This window comes from Acartia tonsa, chromosome 12 (assembly GCF_053477335.1).
Source record: "Acartia tonsa isolate MP-2025a chromosome 12, ASM5347733v1, whole genome shotgun sequence".
In the NCBI taxonomy this organism is placed as follows: domain Eukaryota; kingdom Metazoa; phylum Arthropoda; class Copepoda; order Calanoida; family Acartiidae; genus Acartia; species Acartia tonsa.
The window spans coordinates 35395888-35413167 of NC_137271.1; the positions used below are offsets into that span (position 1 = coordinate 35395888).

The following is a 17280-nucleotide window of genomic DNA, read 5'->3' on the forward strand; positions in this document are numbered from 1 at the left end:
TAATCATCAAATATTATTTTTCAGAAGGAAATGAAGTCTGCGAGAAATAATATTTTTATTGAATAGTAATTTTCTCTCTGAAAATAATATTCATGATGAAAATAAAGACTAAAATTTAGTGATTTTACAAATTAGAAATTGATCTTGGTTATTAGAATTTGTAGTAAACTTGAGAACGAAGGTTAGTATAACTTAAGAGTAGCTACGCTTCTAAAATTTATGCACATAATATACAAAATTATTGTCTTACTTTTTTTTACAAGTCAAAAGTAAAGGATCTTTCACTGTTGCCTTATTTTCTTAATTCATAGCAATTACAGTATGCTATTGCTTGTACAACAAGATGTGAAAACACTATATTTTGTTTAATTCATGATCATTTGAGTAGGAATAATTTGTGACAAAACAGTTTCTTATTTTCTTTTTTTTGTACTTTTTACAATACAAAAAGGCAGTTACTTTATAGATAGGACCTGTCACACTTTTTCTCTCTGTTGATCTCTTTTTATCATATAATTTTTAGGCTTCTCGTATCTGCCAAGCTCAAGAAATTTTTTATATCATATCTCATCAGAACATACAAATTTGCTTTTTATTTATTTTTAACATTGTTTTTTAATCAGGATGGGGTTGATAGACACAGTTCAAGCTATCATCACAAGAATTGTGTTTGGAGCACACGGAGCCTTGGCCGTTTACAGGTATAAATAGCTTCTGTACCAACGCCTCTTAAGGGACTTTTCGTCGTATTTTTACAGTAGATTTTCTAGTCCCTTCGGGGAGCTCTAACCCAGCGTTGCCAATTACCTGACACTGCGGGTCAATCACCTAACCTAACATAACCTAAAATAACCTATCAAAAGCTAGTGTCAAAATACGTCGAAACGCCCCATAAGAGGCGTTGTCACTAAAGGGACTATATCCCCAAGATTTTACAGGTATCTGGAAGCAATAAACAGGGACAAGATTTTAAATTTATGTAGCCCAGCTGTGATTAGTATTGTCTATATATAGTGAAGAGATTCAAGATACAATAACCTAATTCCGACACGTACGCTTCTCATATTCATATGAATCGGATTAATATCCGGTGGATTACAATCGGTTCTCATCCATACGAAAAAACTATGTCTAGTATCGTATTATATACAATTTTCTACGAATATAAAAATGTACATTCATAAGATTAAAACCAATTTTTTAGCCCGTGCCTTCGGCATCTCGGGGCTAAAAAACTGGTTTTAATCGTATAATCGCACATTTTATATCCGCGGAAAGCTGTTTATAATACGATGCGAGAAAAAACTATTCTTTTATTTCTAGGATTGTAACATTAAAAGATGATCAATATTACTGGTATTTGGCCATTTCAATTCTATTACTGGCATTTGAAGGAGTTTTTACACTTGCAATAAAGGTATTAAACTTATATATTAGCTAGTTGTTTGGGAGGCATGGGTTCAAGTCTCGCCAACGCCACATCAATAAAAAAATGGTTCCTAATGCTGCTATGCCATATTTATAGAAAAGGAAGTGTGTATATTGCCTTGACTAAGAAACAGACATAATTTATCATTATTAAATGGCTGGCTAATCAGCGATCTATAGGGATAAGAAAATGGTCGATAAACTGATGTACATCCCAAATGATGATAAATAAAATTACCCCTTCCATGGTTACAGTTAGTAGTTTAAACCTTGGAACACTAAACCTATTGAACCTACAAATCAAAACTCAATGTGTCCAAGTTTTTTTAGCCAACGAATAACAACGTTATTATAAAATGGGACTAGTGTAATAAACAGTCCAATGTCCCCTCCCTCCCTGTTGGTGCTTTTAATGAAAACAATTGTCTAGTTTTCTTATTTTCCATTTTTACTATATATAGTTTAAGTTTTATAGAACAATTCTATTTAATTCTTTTGCTTTCAATTTAGGAATCATCTGAATGGAAGTTCTTTTGTCCAAGTGTTTTTCTCTACCTTACAAGGTAAGAATTATATTCAGTTTGAATTTAATAAAGCATTTGATATTAAACAGTGAAAAAAAATCTTCCAATTTTTCAAAAAAAATCCACGGAAAACTAGATAATTATTTTGACGCCATACATTTCAAAATAAGTATCTGTTTACTTAAGGTAAAATATTAACCACAATTAAAAATTTAATCATATTCTAGAGTATAAAATATTTGGATCAAGTCAAGCTGAGTATGCCAATAGCCTGATTTGGCACATGCTACTTGACTTGGGGGAATATTGGTATACTCTACTTGACTAGGGGGAATATTGGCATATTCTACTTGACTTGGGGGAAAATTGGCACACGCTGCTTTACTTGGCGTAATATTGGCATACTCTGCTTTACTTGTCAAGATATGCTTTTTCTTAAATTTTGAAATAATTTATGTATATATACTAGAGACTTTACCCACGCCCCCCCCCCCCCTTGATGTCTGTAGGGGCATTTGAGGAAAGGAGAGAGCTGAAAAACTCCTTTACATTTAGGTTTTAAAAAGAAAAACTATTGTAACAAAATCATGGTATTTTAAAGGACCAATAAGAAGCTTCAGGGGCGTCCAAGCTTTTTTTTTTGGGGGGGGTAAAAAATTTTAGGGGGGGGGGGTAATTCGTGTTTGGGGGGGGTAAAATGGCGCGCGAAGCGCGCCGAAATTTTTTTTTACCCCCCCCAAAATTTTTACCCCGGGGGTAAAATTTGATTGGGGGGGGTAATTACCCCCCCTAAAGTCTGTTGGGGGGGGTAAATACTCCCCCCAAATCTGTTGGGGGGGGGGTAATTATCCCCCCCAAACTAATTTACCCCGGGGGTAAAATTTTTGGGGGGGGTAATTTAATTATGTAAAAAAAGCACCTACCTAATCTATTAAGTTAATAAGTACTATCCTATAACATAAAGTAGTAAGTAAGGTTTATTTGACTATAGCTTCAGATTTCATTACTTTTAATACTGAGTTCTCCTTTTTAGGAAAGCTTCACATAGATCCCATGATGGTTCCACACTATTATAGGTCAATCCTTTGAGTGGTTTTAGGCTATTTTTCTCCTCCCTTTTTACCCTTTAGAAAACACGAGTTCTTAGATGCTAAGGCGCCACTACTATTCAAATATATAGTAGTATCTCATTCTTTAGAACATAAAAATACAATAATTAACTCAATAACCAATGAACCAATATGATTATACTTTAAAGTGAAGCGTCTTATAGGTCCTGGTAAGTTTTATAACTAGTTTTGAGACACCCTGACATCCTCCCAAAAGAAATCGCCTATAGAAATTCTTTTTCATTATTTAATGAAATATTTAATTTAGTTAGGTATCTATTTTATGGAATCTTCAGTGCTTTACAATTACATCATAGATCCCCCCCCCAAAAAAAAATTTTCAGTAAATTTTTTTTTTAAGAACATTCAATTTGGGGGGGGGTAAATACCCCCCCCCCAAAAAAATTTGTTATAGAACATTTATTTTGGGGGGGGTAATTACCCCCCCCAAAATCGTTTGGGGGGGGTAAATACCCCCCCCCAAAATCGTTGGGGGTGCCTACGGCACCCCCAAGGTAGGGGTAATTTTTTTTTGGGGGGGGTATTGTTCAAAAAATTTTGGGGGTGCCTACGGCACCCCCAAAATCGTTTGGGGGTGCCAAATGGCCCATTACCCCCCCCCCTTGGACGCCTATGAGAAGCTTCATTAAAAGAAGAACCATATCAGTCCATCGATTAGTGAGATCTTTTATTTTGAAATTTTAATGGTAACTTTTCTACTACTTGGAATAAAGAGCTCCTAGATGCTAGGGACGCACTGCTAGTTTTACGTATATAAAGTAGTAAATTTGTAGGTTGAATTATTATAATATAAATCGGAAAATATGTTAAATTAATATTTTTTTATTTTTTTTGTCATGCTGCTTTGTTTGATAAACTATTGGCATACTATGCTTTACTTGATGAAATATTGGCATACTTTGTTTTACTTGGGCGAATATTGGCATACTCTACTTGACTAGGGGGAATATTGGCACGCTTGTTGCCATTGGCACACTCAGCTTGACTTGATCCAAATATTTTTATATTTGATTCATGATTTAAAATTGAATTTTATTTTACAATTTATGAAACAATTAAGACCAGACATTTTTTTCAGAAAATTTAAAATGAATTACATATAATTTGTAGCACAACTACTCTTTGACTCTTGTAAGTCAGTAAGCTCAAACCGTCTGAGCTATATTTCTCTTTAAATGCAGACATATACACATGCAAACGGGCTTTCAGGAGAAATGCCAAAAAAATTCAAATATAATATTTAAATTTACTTTACGTTTTTGTTCTTACATTTTATACGATTTGTTATGATACCACTGTAAAAAGTTTTCTGTTTATTTTTACTATAACATGTCAAATTATTATTGCTGCGCTTCTTAGGAACATTTATTGTCCTAGTTTCTAAATTGTAACTAATGACTCAAACTCAATTTTACTTAGAATCTGTCACAAACAATTTTATGTTCCCAAAGGATTTAAGAAAAATTATTAGAAAAAATGTTCGGAAAATACACAATTTTTCTTATTTCAAATGAAGCTCTTTAATAGTTATATATCGTATCGTATTATAGACAACTGGTTTTAATGTTATATTTTTTCATTTTAATATCTGTGGAAAATTGTCTGTTACTATCCATGATTCTTCAGTATGGCTGAGAACCAGCTAGGTTAAGTAAAGGTTTGAAAAGCATTTTAATAATATCCTCTATGAATAGGGTCTCGCATGATTGGAGTTTTGGGGGCTGGAAGCATCTTTTGACAATCAAAAGGATTAAGTAAAATCACCACAAAATTATTATTTTTTAGTGTTTGTCCAGCAATATGGTTGATAGAGCTGGATAAATTAAACACACGGCTTGAGCAAAAAGAACTTCGAGAAAGCCTTCTTAGTGGCAATATAACAGGTTATAATCATTTTTTCATCGAAGCAAAATTCTTTCATTCAATTTTGGACTGTTTATAACTCCTTCTCCAACGTTCTTATTATTAGCGAAGCTACTCTTTATATTGTCTGTCCTTCTGTAACATTATATGAGAAATGTGAGTATTTAACATATAATTTACTTTATCTTGCTGTTTGTTGTTCGAGCTTCAAATTGCATAAAAACAATTCCTCTTAAACTCAATTTGTTTGTCAACCAATGATTCTTTGTGCGTCAATACTTATGGATGTTATCATACTTGTTTTTTTTTATGTAATTTTCCTTAAACGTTTCTTTATATGGCATTTTTATTTTTTTGTACAATCATGATAAAATCATTTTAAAATTCTATGAATTAGATTTTGAAGAAGAAGTGGAGACAGTTTTACCAACAAACATAACTTTTAATCTTAATGCTTCAATTGATCTTGGAGTCTTAAAAGATGTTGGGGTAAGTATGTACTCATAATATATGGATAATTGATAGTTACGGCATATGTGCGCATTCCCCCATTTGGGTAAAAATTGACTAAATTAAGAAAAGTTGCGTCAGTGTTACCCATATAAGAGCCAAATGAAATTTAGATCCCTTATGTAATCATAAAATATAAATGATAGTTGATTGCGGCATTGGAACACATTCACCTAAAAGCTTAAAAATTGGCAGATATAAGAAAAAATTGCGTTAATGCTACCCCTATAAAAGCCTTATGCCATCATTTCAGACTTAATAAATCTAACAGTGCCTAGAGATGTTTATGTTAGTTTAAAGACATTAAACAATGGATGTTTTTGGTCTATTTTATTTCTTTAGTAAGCATCAAAGTTTAATCTTTTATTATCATTTTAGATTCCGGTTGATTTGGCAAATATTCCAATACAGGTAAAAAAAATTTATAAAATAAATGTGTTTTTTTTTATAAATTTATTTGTTATTGGTAACTGTTCCTTATGGTTTCTCTTATTATTGGGCAGACAGACAGATCAACATACATAAATAAGGTTGATGACAATGCAAATGTCCTTAATAGTAAACAATTTTCTATGATTATGACTGACAAACAGATAAACATGCAAAATTATAGAAGAACCAAGAGATGGACTGGACATACATTCTATTATTTGAAAACTTTTTACTATTTGATGATGATACAATGGTCCTTATCATTGAATAATTTTTTATAAAAAATGAAAGACAGATAAACATACAACAATACATATAGACGAACATACAGACGGACTTACATACTATTACTATAAAAAGACGGCTTAGCAGCCGTGCGTCAACAGCGACTGAGTGTCAAATTAAAACCTGTTTGAATGCTTTGAAAATTTTGTTGAAAAGAGGGATTGCCATAATTGGATTAGGTGTACACACTTCCAGCTGATTTTTAAAATTGTAGAGGGTTTATTTCCCTGAGGATTACAGGCGGCTGACGCGCGGCTGCCAAGACCCTGACAAAAATTTGTTTACTAGGTTGATGACGATACAATGGTTCTTATTATTGAACAATTCCTTATGCTCATACTTATAATTGGTAGATGGATGCTTCCAAAGGTAATTACACCCTCGTTATTACAAAAGATATAATTAATTAAGGTCTAATTTACAAAAGGTATAATATACAAAAGATCTAATCTACAAAAGGTCTAATTTACAAAAGATCTAATCTACAAAAGGTCTAATGCTAAAAAGGTCTAATTTAAAAAGAACCAATTTACAAAAGATCTAATTTACAAAAGGTCTAATGTTACAAAAACTATTCAATTATTCCATCAAATGATTACCTATCTATATCTTCTATCTATTATAATCATTATAAATTGTAAACTTAAAATAAAGTTTGTATACTGATTTGACAAACGTTTCATCTTTTCAAAGTATTTATTTTATTCTTTTGCCATTTTTGATTTTACAAGTGTAAAACATTCTTTTTTTATTAGCGAAGTTATTCTATAATTCGTAATTTTCGCCTGTCTGAAACATTTTGGGGGAATTTTGATTTTCTTGGCTCCTATAAAGGATAAACAGCGAACTTCTTGTCAAAACTTTCATCATTATGGAGCCTAATGAATTATGAAACATTTATGGCGGTCGGACTGCTTTTAAACAAATTTTTAAGCTTTTGAGTAATAGTATCAAAATTAAATTTCTTTATTTTTCTTTCATATCTTTCATAGTTTAATGCTTCGCTACTTATGAATGTTGTCGTCCTTGTTTCCAGGGGGAGATGACCCGAGACGAGTTGGCCCAGATGTTGCTCTGCTATATTGGCACTGCAGCTGATATCATTGAGTTCTTTGATTCTTTTAAGGTAAACCAGCGACTGCGCCTCTATTATCTTGGGGCTCTATAATCGCAGGGATATGGAAACTCTTTACAAATAGTCAATAAAATTAGAGTTTTTACCCATCGAAAAATAAATTTTGTGTTGTATTTTTGAGGGTATGGATAATAATTTAAAAGTTAAAAGAAAATAACCTATTACCTTTATGATTTATGAAAATATGTCAATTAATTTTTAAGATGCATTTAATATCAAAGAAAATATGCAATTTCAAAAATTTAATAACTTTTTCGCTGAATTAAGAACTCTTAAAAATAAAATATTTCTCTTTAATTCTAAAACTGATTTAAGTTAATTTCTTTCAATTAATTTATTTAATCAATTTTTCATTTAAATATGAATTACCAAATGAATAAGGATTAATACGGCATACAAACCTCCCTAAAACAATCTTTGTCAAACTCTTTGTTATATTAGTCTTCAATTCTATGAATTTTTCTAACATTAAAATTAAGGAAGTAGGGTTTTATTTTTTTCTAAGGAACCACGGCTTTTTAAAAAGTTATTTATTTTCAAAATATTATCACCACAACAGTTAATTTTTATGATTAACTTTTAAGGCTGCCCTTTTTTTAACAAAATGATCATTATTTAGTAACTGATGTTTAGGACGATAAGGTAAACACAAATAAAGTGCTGTGCATAGCTGTTCTATCAATATGGTCCTGGTCTCTGCTTCAGTTCACTTTTGTCATCACGTCTTCCAAGGTAACTTCGTCTCAATTTTATGCATCATGTTAAATAGTAAATAAAGAAGCATTTCTGTAAATAAATTTGTCTGTCTGTTTGCCAGTCCACCCTGGTTACTCCATAACGCCATAGAGGAAATGTTACTTCTCAGCTTCTATTCAAGATAGATGGCTGATTTTTGTGAATATTCTATATACATTATACAAATGATCATTTAGTAAGTATTTTTGCTGTCGTTTCGTGTTTATTTTCCAAAAAAATCTTGATTTATTCTTTCTTTCAATCCCATTGTATAAAAAGTAAAAATTGCAATTTAATCACTACATGATTAGGCAAATCAAGATTCCAACCTTTAGGAACCTAAATTATTCCAAACAAACTTTTGTACAGAAATGACAATAACGGTTGACAGCGAATAAATGTAGCTGTTCGAAATATATACTACTACGTACTTTGTACCTGTTTGTTTTGTGGATAGTCTCTTTTCAACACTATTTCCATTTAACATTTACTAACAAATAATTCTAAAATGATTAAACTGTACAGGACAAACCACTGCAGCAAGACCTATCTGCCTGTGAAAAAGCCAAACAAATTTGTTGTAATGTTGATGTTTGGAGTATTCTCATCAATATTATTTTACAAGTAAGTTAAACAGGTCATGTGAAGGAAACGAAGTTGTGGGTTTCGTCGTATTTTCACAATAGCTTAGGTTAGGTTAGGTGATTGATTGCCCTGCAGGGTTAGAGCCCCCCGCAGGTGCTAGAAATAGGAGAAAAGCTACTGTCAAAATATGACGTAACCCGCAACTTCATTTTCTTCAATGACCCAGTAATAGATATATTATCCAAGATAGTTAATCAGACACAATAATCCGTCCAACTTAAACAGAAGTTTATAGCAGACAAGATTTTAAAGAATACCTGTACTTTAGCACGATTAATGTAATTGAATTTTTCTGCACTGTGTTCCTATTAGTTCCATTAATGGATTAATCATCTATAATTTATATTCATAGTCATACCTTTTAAAAATTTTTGTTCAGATTATCCTCTGTCGAATTTCCTTATATAAATATTTCACAAAACAAGGGACAATTTATGACCTTTCATAGTTTTTTTGATTTAATATTTTAGTATGGATTTGAAATCGTTTAATACCAGTTTTGTTGATCCAGGCCTTCGACCGCTTAGTGTTAACAAAACTAGTTTTAATCTTATTATTTTTCATTTAGATATCCGATGATGGCTGTCTATAATACGATGTAATAAAAGATAATTCTGTAATTATTTAGGATGCCCCGTTCTTTGTGTTTCGTCTGTTGTTGATAACCTACTACAAGCTTATTTCCTACATGAATCTTTTCTTCACTTGTAAAAATACCTTGGTTATAACTCTACAGGTAAATTGTTTCGTTTTTGTTTGTTTTATCCAGAAAAATGTACAAGATATGGTTTTGGGGATTTCCTTCAAAGTGCCCCTCGAGACTGAACTTCCCCCTATTCTTAAAAATAAAAATAAAATAACAAAAGGGGAGGGGTTGTTGGCTTTTCTAACTCCTGCAGAGGGCCCTAACACATTAATCAAAATAACCTATCTAACGTCGTTAAAGCTGATAAACAAACAATAAACTATCTTCCTTATTTTTAATAATTGAAAAAAAGGTTTTGGGTTTCCATGCTCAAAATGACAATTTGAGGGGAAAGGTCGTAATTGGTGTAAAAAATAAATAGCGTCATTTTTAGAAAATAATCAGCAACCGTTTCCTAAGTTTTTCCCTTAATAGAAACTCTTTGATATATTGATCTCATAATATATAAAATATAGATTCAATAGCCTAAATCCATTTCGGGACCTATCTGTAACTTCTACAGGTTTCAGCATTTATCGAAATCTTAAGATACAGACAAAAACCCTTACTTTTCTTTATATAATAGGATAATTTCCTCTGTAAAACTTTATTCACTTGTATTTTTTTTAGTTTTATCGGCTGTTTGTTGTGCAGCTGGAAGCAGCTGAGACAGCCGCTAAAGAAGCAGCCCAGGCAGCCGCCAGGATGTCAAAGCGCAAACAGCAAGCGAGCAGAGGGTAATTGTTAGATTTATCCCAGCTTATACCAACAAGGAAATTTATTCGAAAAAAAGCACGAAACCTATACGTGTTTTTCAGCTTTCGTTGGGAGGCAAAACATAGGAAAATTGACCATCTGTCCCCTACCCCAAATATTATTTTAGATCTATTTCGCTAGTTGGTTATACCTCATTCCTGGATTTAACCTAAAATGTCCAGTATGATATCTAAAACTGCTAACTATTTGATTTAGGGTTTGCATGTTATTGGTAGTTGTGGTTAGGTTTTTGGCTATCTTTATTTAATAATAACCTTTTTTATTTTCCCTGCATATTAAATTCATCCATACATTTTAATGTTTTATAAACGAATTTAATTCTTCAGTAAATAAATAAAAATTTTCTATTACAAAAAGAAAATTTGGATGAATTAAAAGAAAATGTTTAGTAAATAAAATTTCTATTCAAATAGTTTCTGATAATAAACAAAACAATATTAAAAAATTACGTAGATTTATTTTGTGCATTATTAAAAATTATTTGTTAGACGTAAATTAATAAATTGAACACCATAATTTAAACCAGGGTTCGGAAGCCGCGCTATCAGCCGCGCGGCTGCGGCTGCGGCTGAATCCTAATTTGCGGCTGCGGCTGCGGCTGCGGCTGCTTAAAGTTATGGAAGTGGCTGAGGCTGAGAGTGGCTGAGGCTTAGTGCGGCTGAGAGTGGCTGCGGCTGAATGCGGCTGAGGCTTAATAAGAATTGGGGTGGCTGAGGCTTACAGTGGCTGAATTGGAATTTTGTGGCTGAGGCTTCGAGCGGCTGAGGCTTACAGTGGCTGAGGGTGGCTGAGGCTTACAGTGGCTGATGGATTTGTGGCTGAGGCTGCGGCTTACTGAAAGCCGCGCGGCTCATAGCGGCTGCGGCTTACAGTGGCTGATTAGAAAATTAAGCCGCGCGGCTGAGTGAGGCTGAGGCTGAGAGTGGCTGATAACATAATTAAGCCTCGCGGCTGATTATGAGGCTGTGGCTTACTGAAAGCCGTGCGGCTGAGGCTGTGGCTGAATTAAATTCAGCTGCGCAGCTGAATGCGGCTGCGGCTGAATACAATATTAAGCCTTGCGGCTGATCTTATGGCTGATTATAAAATAAGCTTTGCAGCTGAGGCTTCGGCTAAATTGGATTTTTTAAATGCATTCTAGGACATTTTTTGGAGAGTTGAGGGTGGTTAGGGGTTGTGAGAATAAGAGTGGAGGGAAGAGGGGGGAGGACAGCAGGATTTTTTCAAATGTTTGATTCAGAATTAGTACCCAAATTTTATACTGGTACCCAAAGTTTTATACTGGTACCCAAAGTTTATTCTGGTACCCAAAGTTTTATTCTAGTACCCAAAGTTTTATACTGGTACCCAAAATTATATACTAGTACTCAAATTTTATTCTGATACCCAAAGTTTTATTCTAGTACCCAAAGTTTTATACTGGTACTCAAAGTTTTATACTGGTACCCAAAGTTTTAGTCTGGTACTCAAAGTTTTATACTGGTACCCAAAGTTTTAGTCTGGTACCCAAAGTTTTATAATGGTACCCAAAGTTTTAGACTAGAATCCAAAGTTTTATACTGGTACCCAAATTTTACTGGTAACCAAAGTTTTATACTGGTACACAAAGTTTTATACTGGTACCCAAAGTTTTATACTGGTACCCAAAATTTTATACTGGTACCCAAAGTTTTATTCTGGTACCCAAAGTTTTATACTGGTACCCAAAGTTTTATACTGGTACCCAAAATTTTATACTGGTACCCAAAGTTTTATACTGGTACCCAAAGTTTTATACTAGCACCCAAAATTATATACTAGTACTCAAATTTTATTCTGGTATCCAAAGTTTTATTATAGTACCCAAAGTTTTATACTAGTACTCAAAGTTTTATACTGGTACCCAAAGTTTTTATACAGGTACCCAAAGTTTTAGACTAGTACTCAAATTTTATTCTGGTACCCAAAGTTTTATACTTGTACCAAAAGTTTTATACTAGAACCCAAAGTTTTATACTGGTACCCAAAGTTTTATACTTTTACCCAAAGTTTTAAACTGGTACCCAAAGTTTTATACTGGTACTAAAAATTTATACTGGTACCCAAAGTTTTTTACTGGTACCCAAAGTTTTATACTAGAACCCAAAGTTTTATACTGGTACCCAAAGTTTTATACTGGTACCCAAAGTTTTAAACTGGTACCAAAAGTTTTATACTGGTACTAAAAATTTATACTGGTACCCAAAGTTTTTTACTGGTACCCAAAGTTTTATACAGGTACCCAAATTTTATACTGGTACCCAAAGTTTTATACTGGTACCCAAAGTTTTATACAGTTACCCAAATTTTATACTGGTACCCAAATTTTATACTGGTACCCAAAGTTTTATACTGGTACCCAAAGTTTTATACTGGTACCCAAAGTTTTATACTGGTACCCAAAATTTTATACTAATATCTAAAATTTTGTTTTAATATTGGTACCCAAAGTTTTATACTGGTACCTTAAGTTTTATACGAGTACCCAAAGTTTTATACTGGTACCCAAATTTTATATTGGTACCCAAAGTTTTATACTGGTACCTAAAGTTTTATACTGGTACCCAAAGTTTTATACTGGTACCCAAAATTTTATACTAATAGCCAAAAATTTATTCTGGTACCCAAAGTTTTATACTGGTACCCAAAGTTTCATACTGGTACCCAAAGTTTTATACTAATAGACAAAAATTTATTCTGATACCCAAAATTTTATACTGGTACCCAAAGTTTTATACAAGTTTTTTAGCAGTAGGAATTTATTTCAACATCTTTAGTTATGATGCAGTACAAAGCCTATCAACTCCCAGACGACGAGCCGATGCGATACATGTTGAGCCACGGTCGAGGGTTTCTATGACATTAACTTAAGGTCCAACAACACTGGATAACTAAGGGGAATTATATCTTTCCTTTGCGCCTGTTCATGTTGCACACCTAGCACCTAGGAACCATTTAATGTCTTCAGTTATAACGCAGTGTCTGCGCGAGATTTGAACCTATTACATCCCTGATGACAAGCAGATGCGCTACTTGTTGAACCTTGGGGAACCAATTCTTTCCTTTTCTGTATTAGTTTAAGTGACATCTATCCAGCAACCAACTTTTTTTTATTGAACTACCTGCCTGAAAGTTTTATGGTAATGAGTTACGCCTGTTTATGAGCCAAGGAAATCCTCCTACTCCAACTTTACATGTTGCACACCTGCCATAGCAGCAGTAGGAACCATTTAATGTCTTCAGTTATAACGCAGTGTCTGGCCAAGATTCGAACCTATTACCTCCCTGATGACAAGCAGATGCGCTTCTTGTTGAACCTTGGATAATTAAGGGGAACCAATTCTTTCCAATTTAAGTGACATCTATCCAGCAACCAACTACCTGCCAGAAAGTCCTATGGTAATGAGTTACGCCTGTTTACGAGCCAAGGAAATCCTCATACTCTAACTTTACATGTTGCATACCTGGCATAGCTGCAGTAGGAACCATTTAACGTCTTCAGTTTTCACGCAGTGTCTGGCCAAGATTCGAACCTATTACCTCCATGATGACAAGCAGATGCGCTACATGTTGAGCCATGGTACGCAAGTTAAATTTGTCTTAAAAATAATCGTCTTTAAAATGCTTATCATATGTACACTTGCAATAATTGTATTTGTCATAAAAACTTACCTCTTATGAAAAATGTTTTTTTTACAAAAGTGCTTTTTATTACAATTATTCATGGGTATAATTTTTATGACTAACTTTTTATGTCACATAATCTTAATGACAATGTAATTATGAAGTTATTACAAAAAATACTAAACAATAGGTACTGGAAAAAGAAGAACTGAATTAAAATAATTTTTTGGGGGGTAGGGTGATTTTTATTGGGTGGGGAGGGCCGGGGCGAGTAAATCCCATTTTAATTTTGGGGTGATGTTTAATTTTTTTTCTAAGGCAATTTTTTTCTGGTAGTGTGATGGTACCCTCCCCCAAAATAGTTGTAAACCTTCCCAGTACCTATAAGAAACTACCCTGAATAGGAGCACCATATCGGTTTAGTAGTTAGTGAGATCCTGTAGTACAAACATATAGACAGACAAACAAACAGACATCATAATACTTAATGATCTAAAAATAAGACAAATTTTCATTTTGAAATATTGAAGCTCTGATAGCTTTTTGGTACGGTAACAGCTTTGAACCATCTATCATCCGGGTTCGAATCCCAGAAGAAAAAAAAATTTGGGGGGATGAAGGGTGACTTTTATTATTTTTTTATGGGAAAATAGGGGGGAGTTTGGTTGAGCACCCACCAGTTTTAATTTTAGTTTTTTAAAAAATTCAAAAACTTGGAAAAGGCAATTTAAAAAGTTTTCATTAGTTCAGTAGTTATCGAATTCTTAATCTACAGACAAAATAACTCCCTATACTTTATACAAGGTTTTAGAAACAATCATATGTAATTCTTGGTGGAATTGAACAGAAAACCTTTCTTACACATTATGGTGCACTAACCCTTAGAACATAGGTGTAAAGCAATTTTATATTAAAAGAAGGTGTATCAACTTTTTTTTTTATAGCTAGCCGGTTCTTTTAGTAAGTAGTAGATGTAAAATTTTTCATAGAATTCAGATATGCAATCGTTTTTTTTGTAGACCTCTTATTTTTTAAGTAATTTAAGTTTTTTAAAAAAATAATTAAGTCGGTTTTAAGGTACTAAAACGCAACAAAATAAAAGAAGAAAATGGCCAGTAAGAACAAAAATAGTAAGATCTTTAATTTGACACCTTACTTTTAAAATTCTGTTGAGTAATTATTGAAAAAATCTATTTTTTTAACCTCGGTTTAATAAAAACTTTAGACCTAAATATTTTCTCAGACATAAAACAGACATAAAAAACATGGGTTCATATATACCTTTAGAATCAGAAAAATATTACGAATCCATTGTAAGCAAAATTGAAAAAAAGTAAAAAAATTAAAAATTAAACAAATGGCCAATTGTATTTTTTGTTCAGGCAACACTATTGTCTTTCTTTTTTACCCCCTCTTTACCCCCTTTTTACCCCCTTCCCATTTTTATACTCAATTCAAGAATTAAGACGTTGCCTTTACAATATAATATGATATTTTCATATAATTCCTTTTATTGTAGTTTATATACTATATTGTAAACTTTTTTTTTCAATTTTGCTTACAATGAATTAGTAATATTTTTCTGATTCTAAAGGTATATATGAACCCATATTTTTTTACCTGTGAAATAATAAAATTAATGTCAAAGTTTTTATTCTCGTGTGTTTAAAAAAATCGATTTTTTCAATAATTACCTGACAGAATTGAAAAAGTAAGGTGTCAAATTAAAGATCTTACTATTTTTGTTCATAATGGCCATTTTCTTTCTTTTTTTTGTTGCATTTTAGTACCTTAAAATCGACTTAATTTTTTTTTTTAAAAACTTAAATTACTTAAAAAATAAGAGGTCTACAAAAAAACCGATTGCATATCTGAATTCTATGAAAAATTTTACATCTACTACTTACTAAAAGAACCGGCTAGCTATAAAAAAAAAGTTGATACACCTTCTTTAGTTAATAATATTACAAATAAAGTAAGTTTACCTAGAACAAATCTCCTCTAATCTTTTTTTACACATTATATCCACCCTCCTTTTAAAATTTTTTTTCAACTTGAGAGGAAAATAACTAAATATAAATGAGAGGAAACAAAAATTATTGTCCATTGTCCCAATGTCCATAGCAGAATAAAAACTTTAATCACATTCAATTCTTGGTGGAATTGAACCAAGAACCTTTCCAACACACGACTGCCACACTAACCCCTAGACCAAAGGTGACAGAAATTTTGAAGAAAAATTTAGGTCTAAATATCACAATTTAATAAATTATTGGGTGCTAAATTTCATAGGTATAACTCTTATGTACATACTTTTAAAACCTGTTTTAATATGTAATGAGTTAATGGTTAAAGGATACTAGTGGCTGCGCCCCTAAAACCTCTAGGAATACTTAAGGGAAGCAAAAATAATTTATTTTGAGGGTCATCTTTTTTTGGAAGGGAAAAGATACATTTCCCCCAAAATATTATAAACTTTACCTGGATCAATAAGAAGCTTCACATTACCACTTTATATAATAGAATATGTGGATATATTAAAAAAAAGAAAATTTGTTAATAAAATTATGGACCTCATTTATTAGCCAGTTCATTTATATATCCCATAAGAGGGGAGAGATGGATTAAAGGGGGTGTATGGGGGTTATTGTTATTTTAGCCAGCTGAGATTATTTCTTTATCAGAGTACATGAAAATATGGACAACATCAAAGTAATAATATATCGATTCATGTATTGCTTATAAATTCAGAAATTGTATAACATAATGATAAAGATAAAGAAACTTTTTTTTATAATAATTGCAGTTTCGAAAATAAAATCAATTTTAGTAAGCATCTTTGTAAAATAAACAAAATCGGATGATATATGATAATCATTTAACTATTTCAATCTATCGAGTACATAAAGATTATGTAGATTTTTTTGCATATTATACAGGACAATTTATTGCATTTTACAGACCTTTTTTTAACCAACTTTAAAAAGTAAAATACATCGCTGTTTAAATTTTTTTTGTTAGAAAACATATTAGGATAATTTGTGTTCAAAATAAACACACACACACACCCTCCCCCCTCCCCAAATCTTAATTTAATTATTTTCATTAATTTAAAAATACTATGAAAAATGAAATATGTATAAATCTTTTTTTTTGCATAACTTTTTCAGTGTCTCTCATCAACCACAAAGTATTAAATACATTTAAAATTGAAGAAATATCTAAGTAGGAGAAGCTTAATTATATAGAACAAGTATTGCGTACCTAAACGGAAAAATAATAGAGAAGCTACTATATAACTTGAGTATCACAAAAATTGATTGCCCCCTGTGAGGTTTGAACTCACGGTCCCTAGTTTACAAGACGAGTGCTCTAACATTGAGCTAAATAGGCCACTTGTACAAGAAAAAAAATTTAAGATAATACAAATTCATAGTGAATATTAAGTAAATTCTGAAAAATTTGTATCTTTTAAAAACAATAAAATTA

General features: G+C 32.1%; 1 protein-coding gene across 1 annotated transcript in view; it reads left to right on the plus strand.

The window, feature by feature from the left end:
* The first annotated feature begins 624 nt into the window (after window positions 1-624).
* LOC145333323 (uncharacterized) overlaps window positions 625-17280 on the plus strand; it is a 38780-nt gene continuing 22124 nt past the window's right edge. The window contains exons 1-10 of the mRNA XM_080178445.1: window positions 625-701; window positions 4868-4965; window positions 5343-5434; window positions 5834-5866; window positions 6461-6541; window positions 7209-7298; window positions 7941-8039; window positions 8568-8666; window positions 9316-9423; window positions 10003-10109. Coding sequence (XP_080034571.1) covers window positions 625-701; window positions 4868-4965; window positions 5343-5434; window positions 5834-5866; window positions 6461-6541; window positions 7209-7298; window positions 7941-8039; window positions 8568-8666; window positions 9316-9423; window positions 10003-10109 — 884 coding nt within the window. The remainder of the gene's footprint in view (window positions 702-4867; window positions 4966-5342; window positions 5435-5833; window positions 5867-6460; window positions 6542-7208; window positions 7299-7940; window positions 8040-8567; window positions 8667-9315; window positions 9424-10002; window positions 10110-17280) is intronic.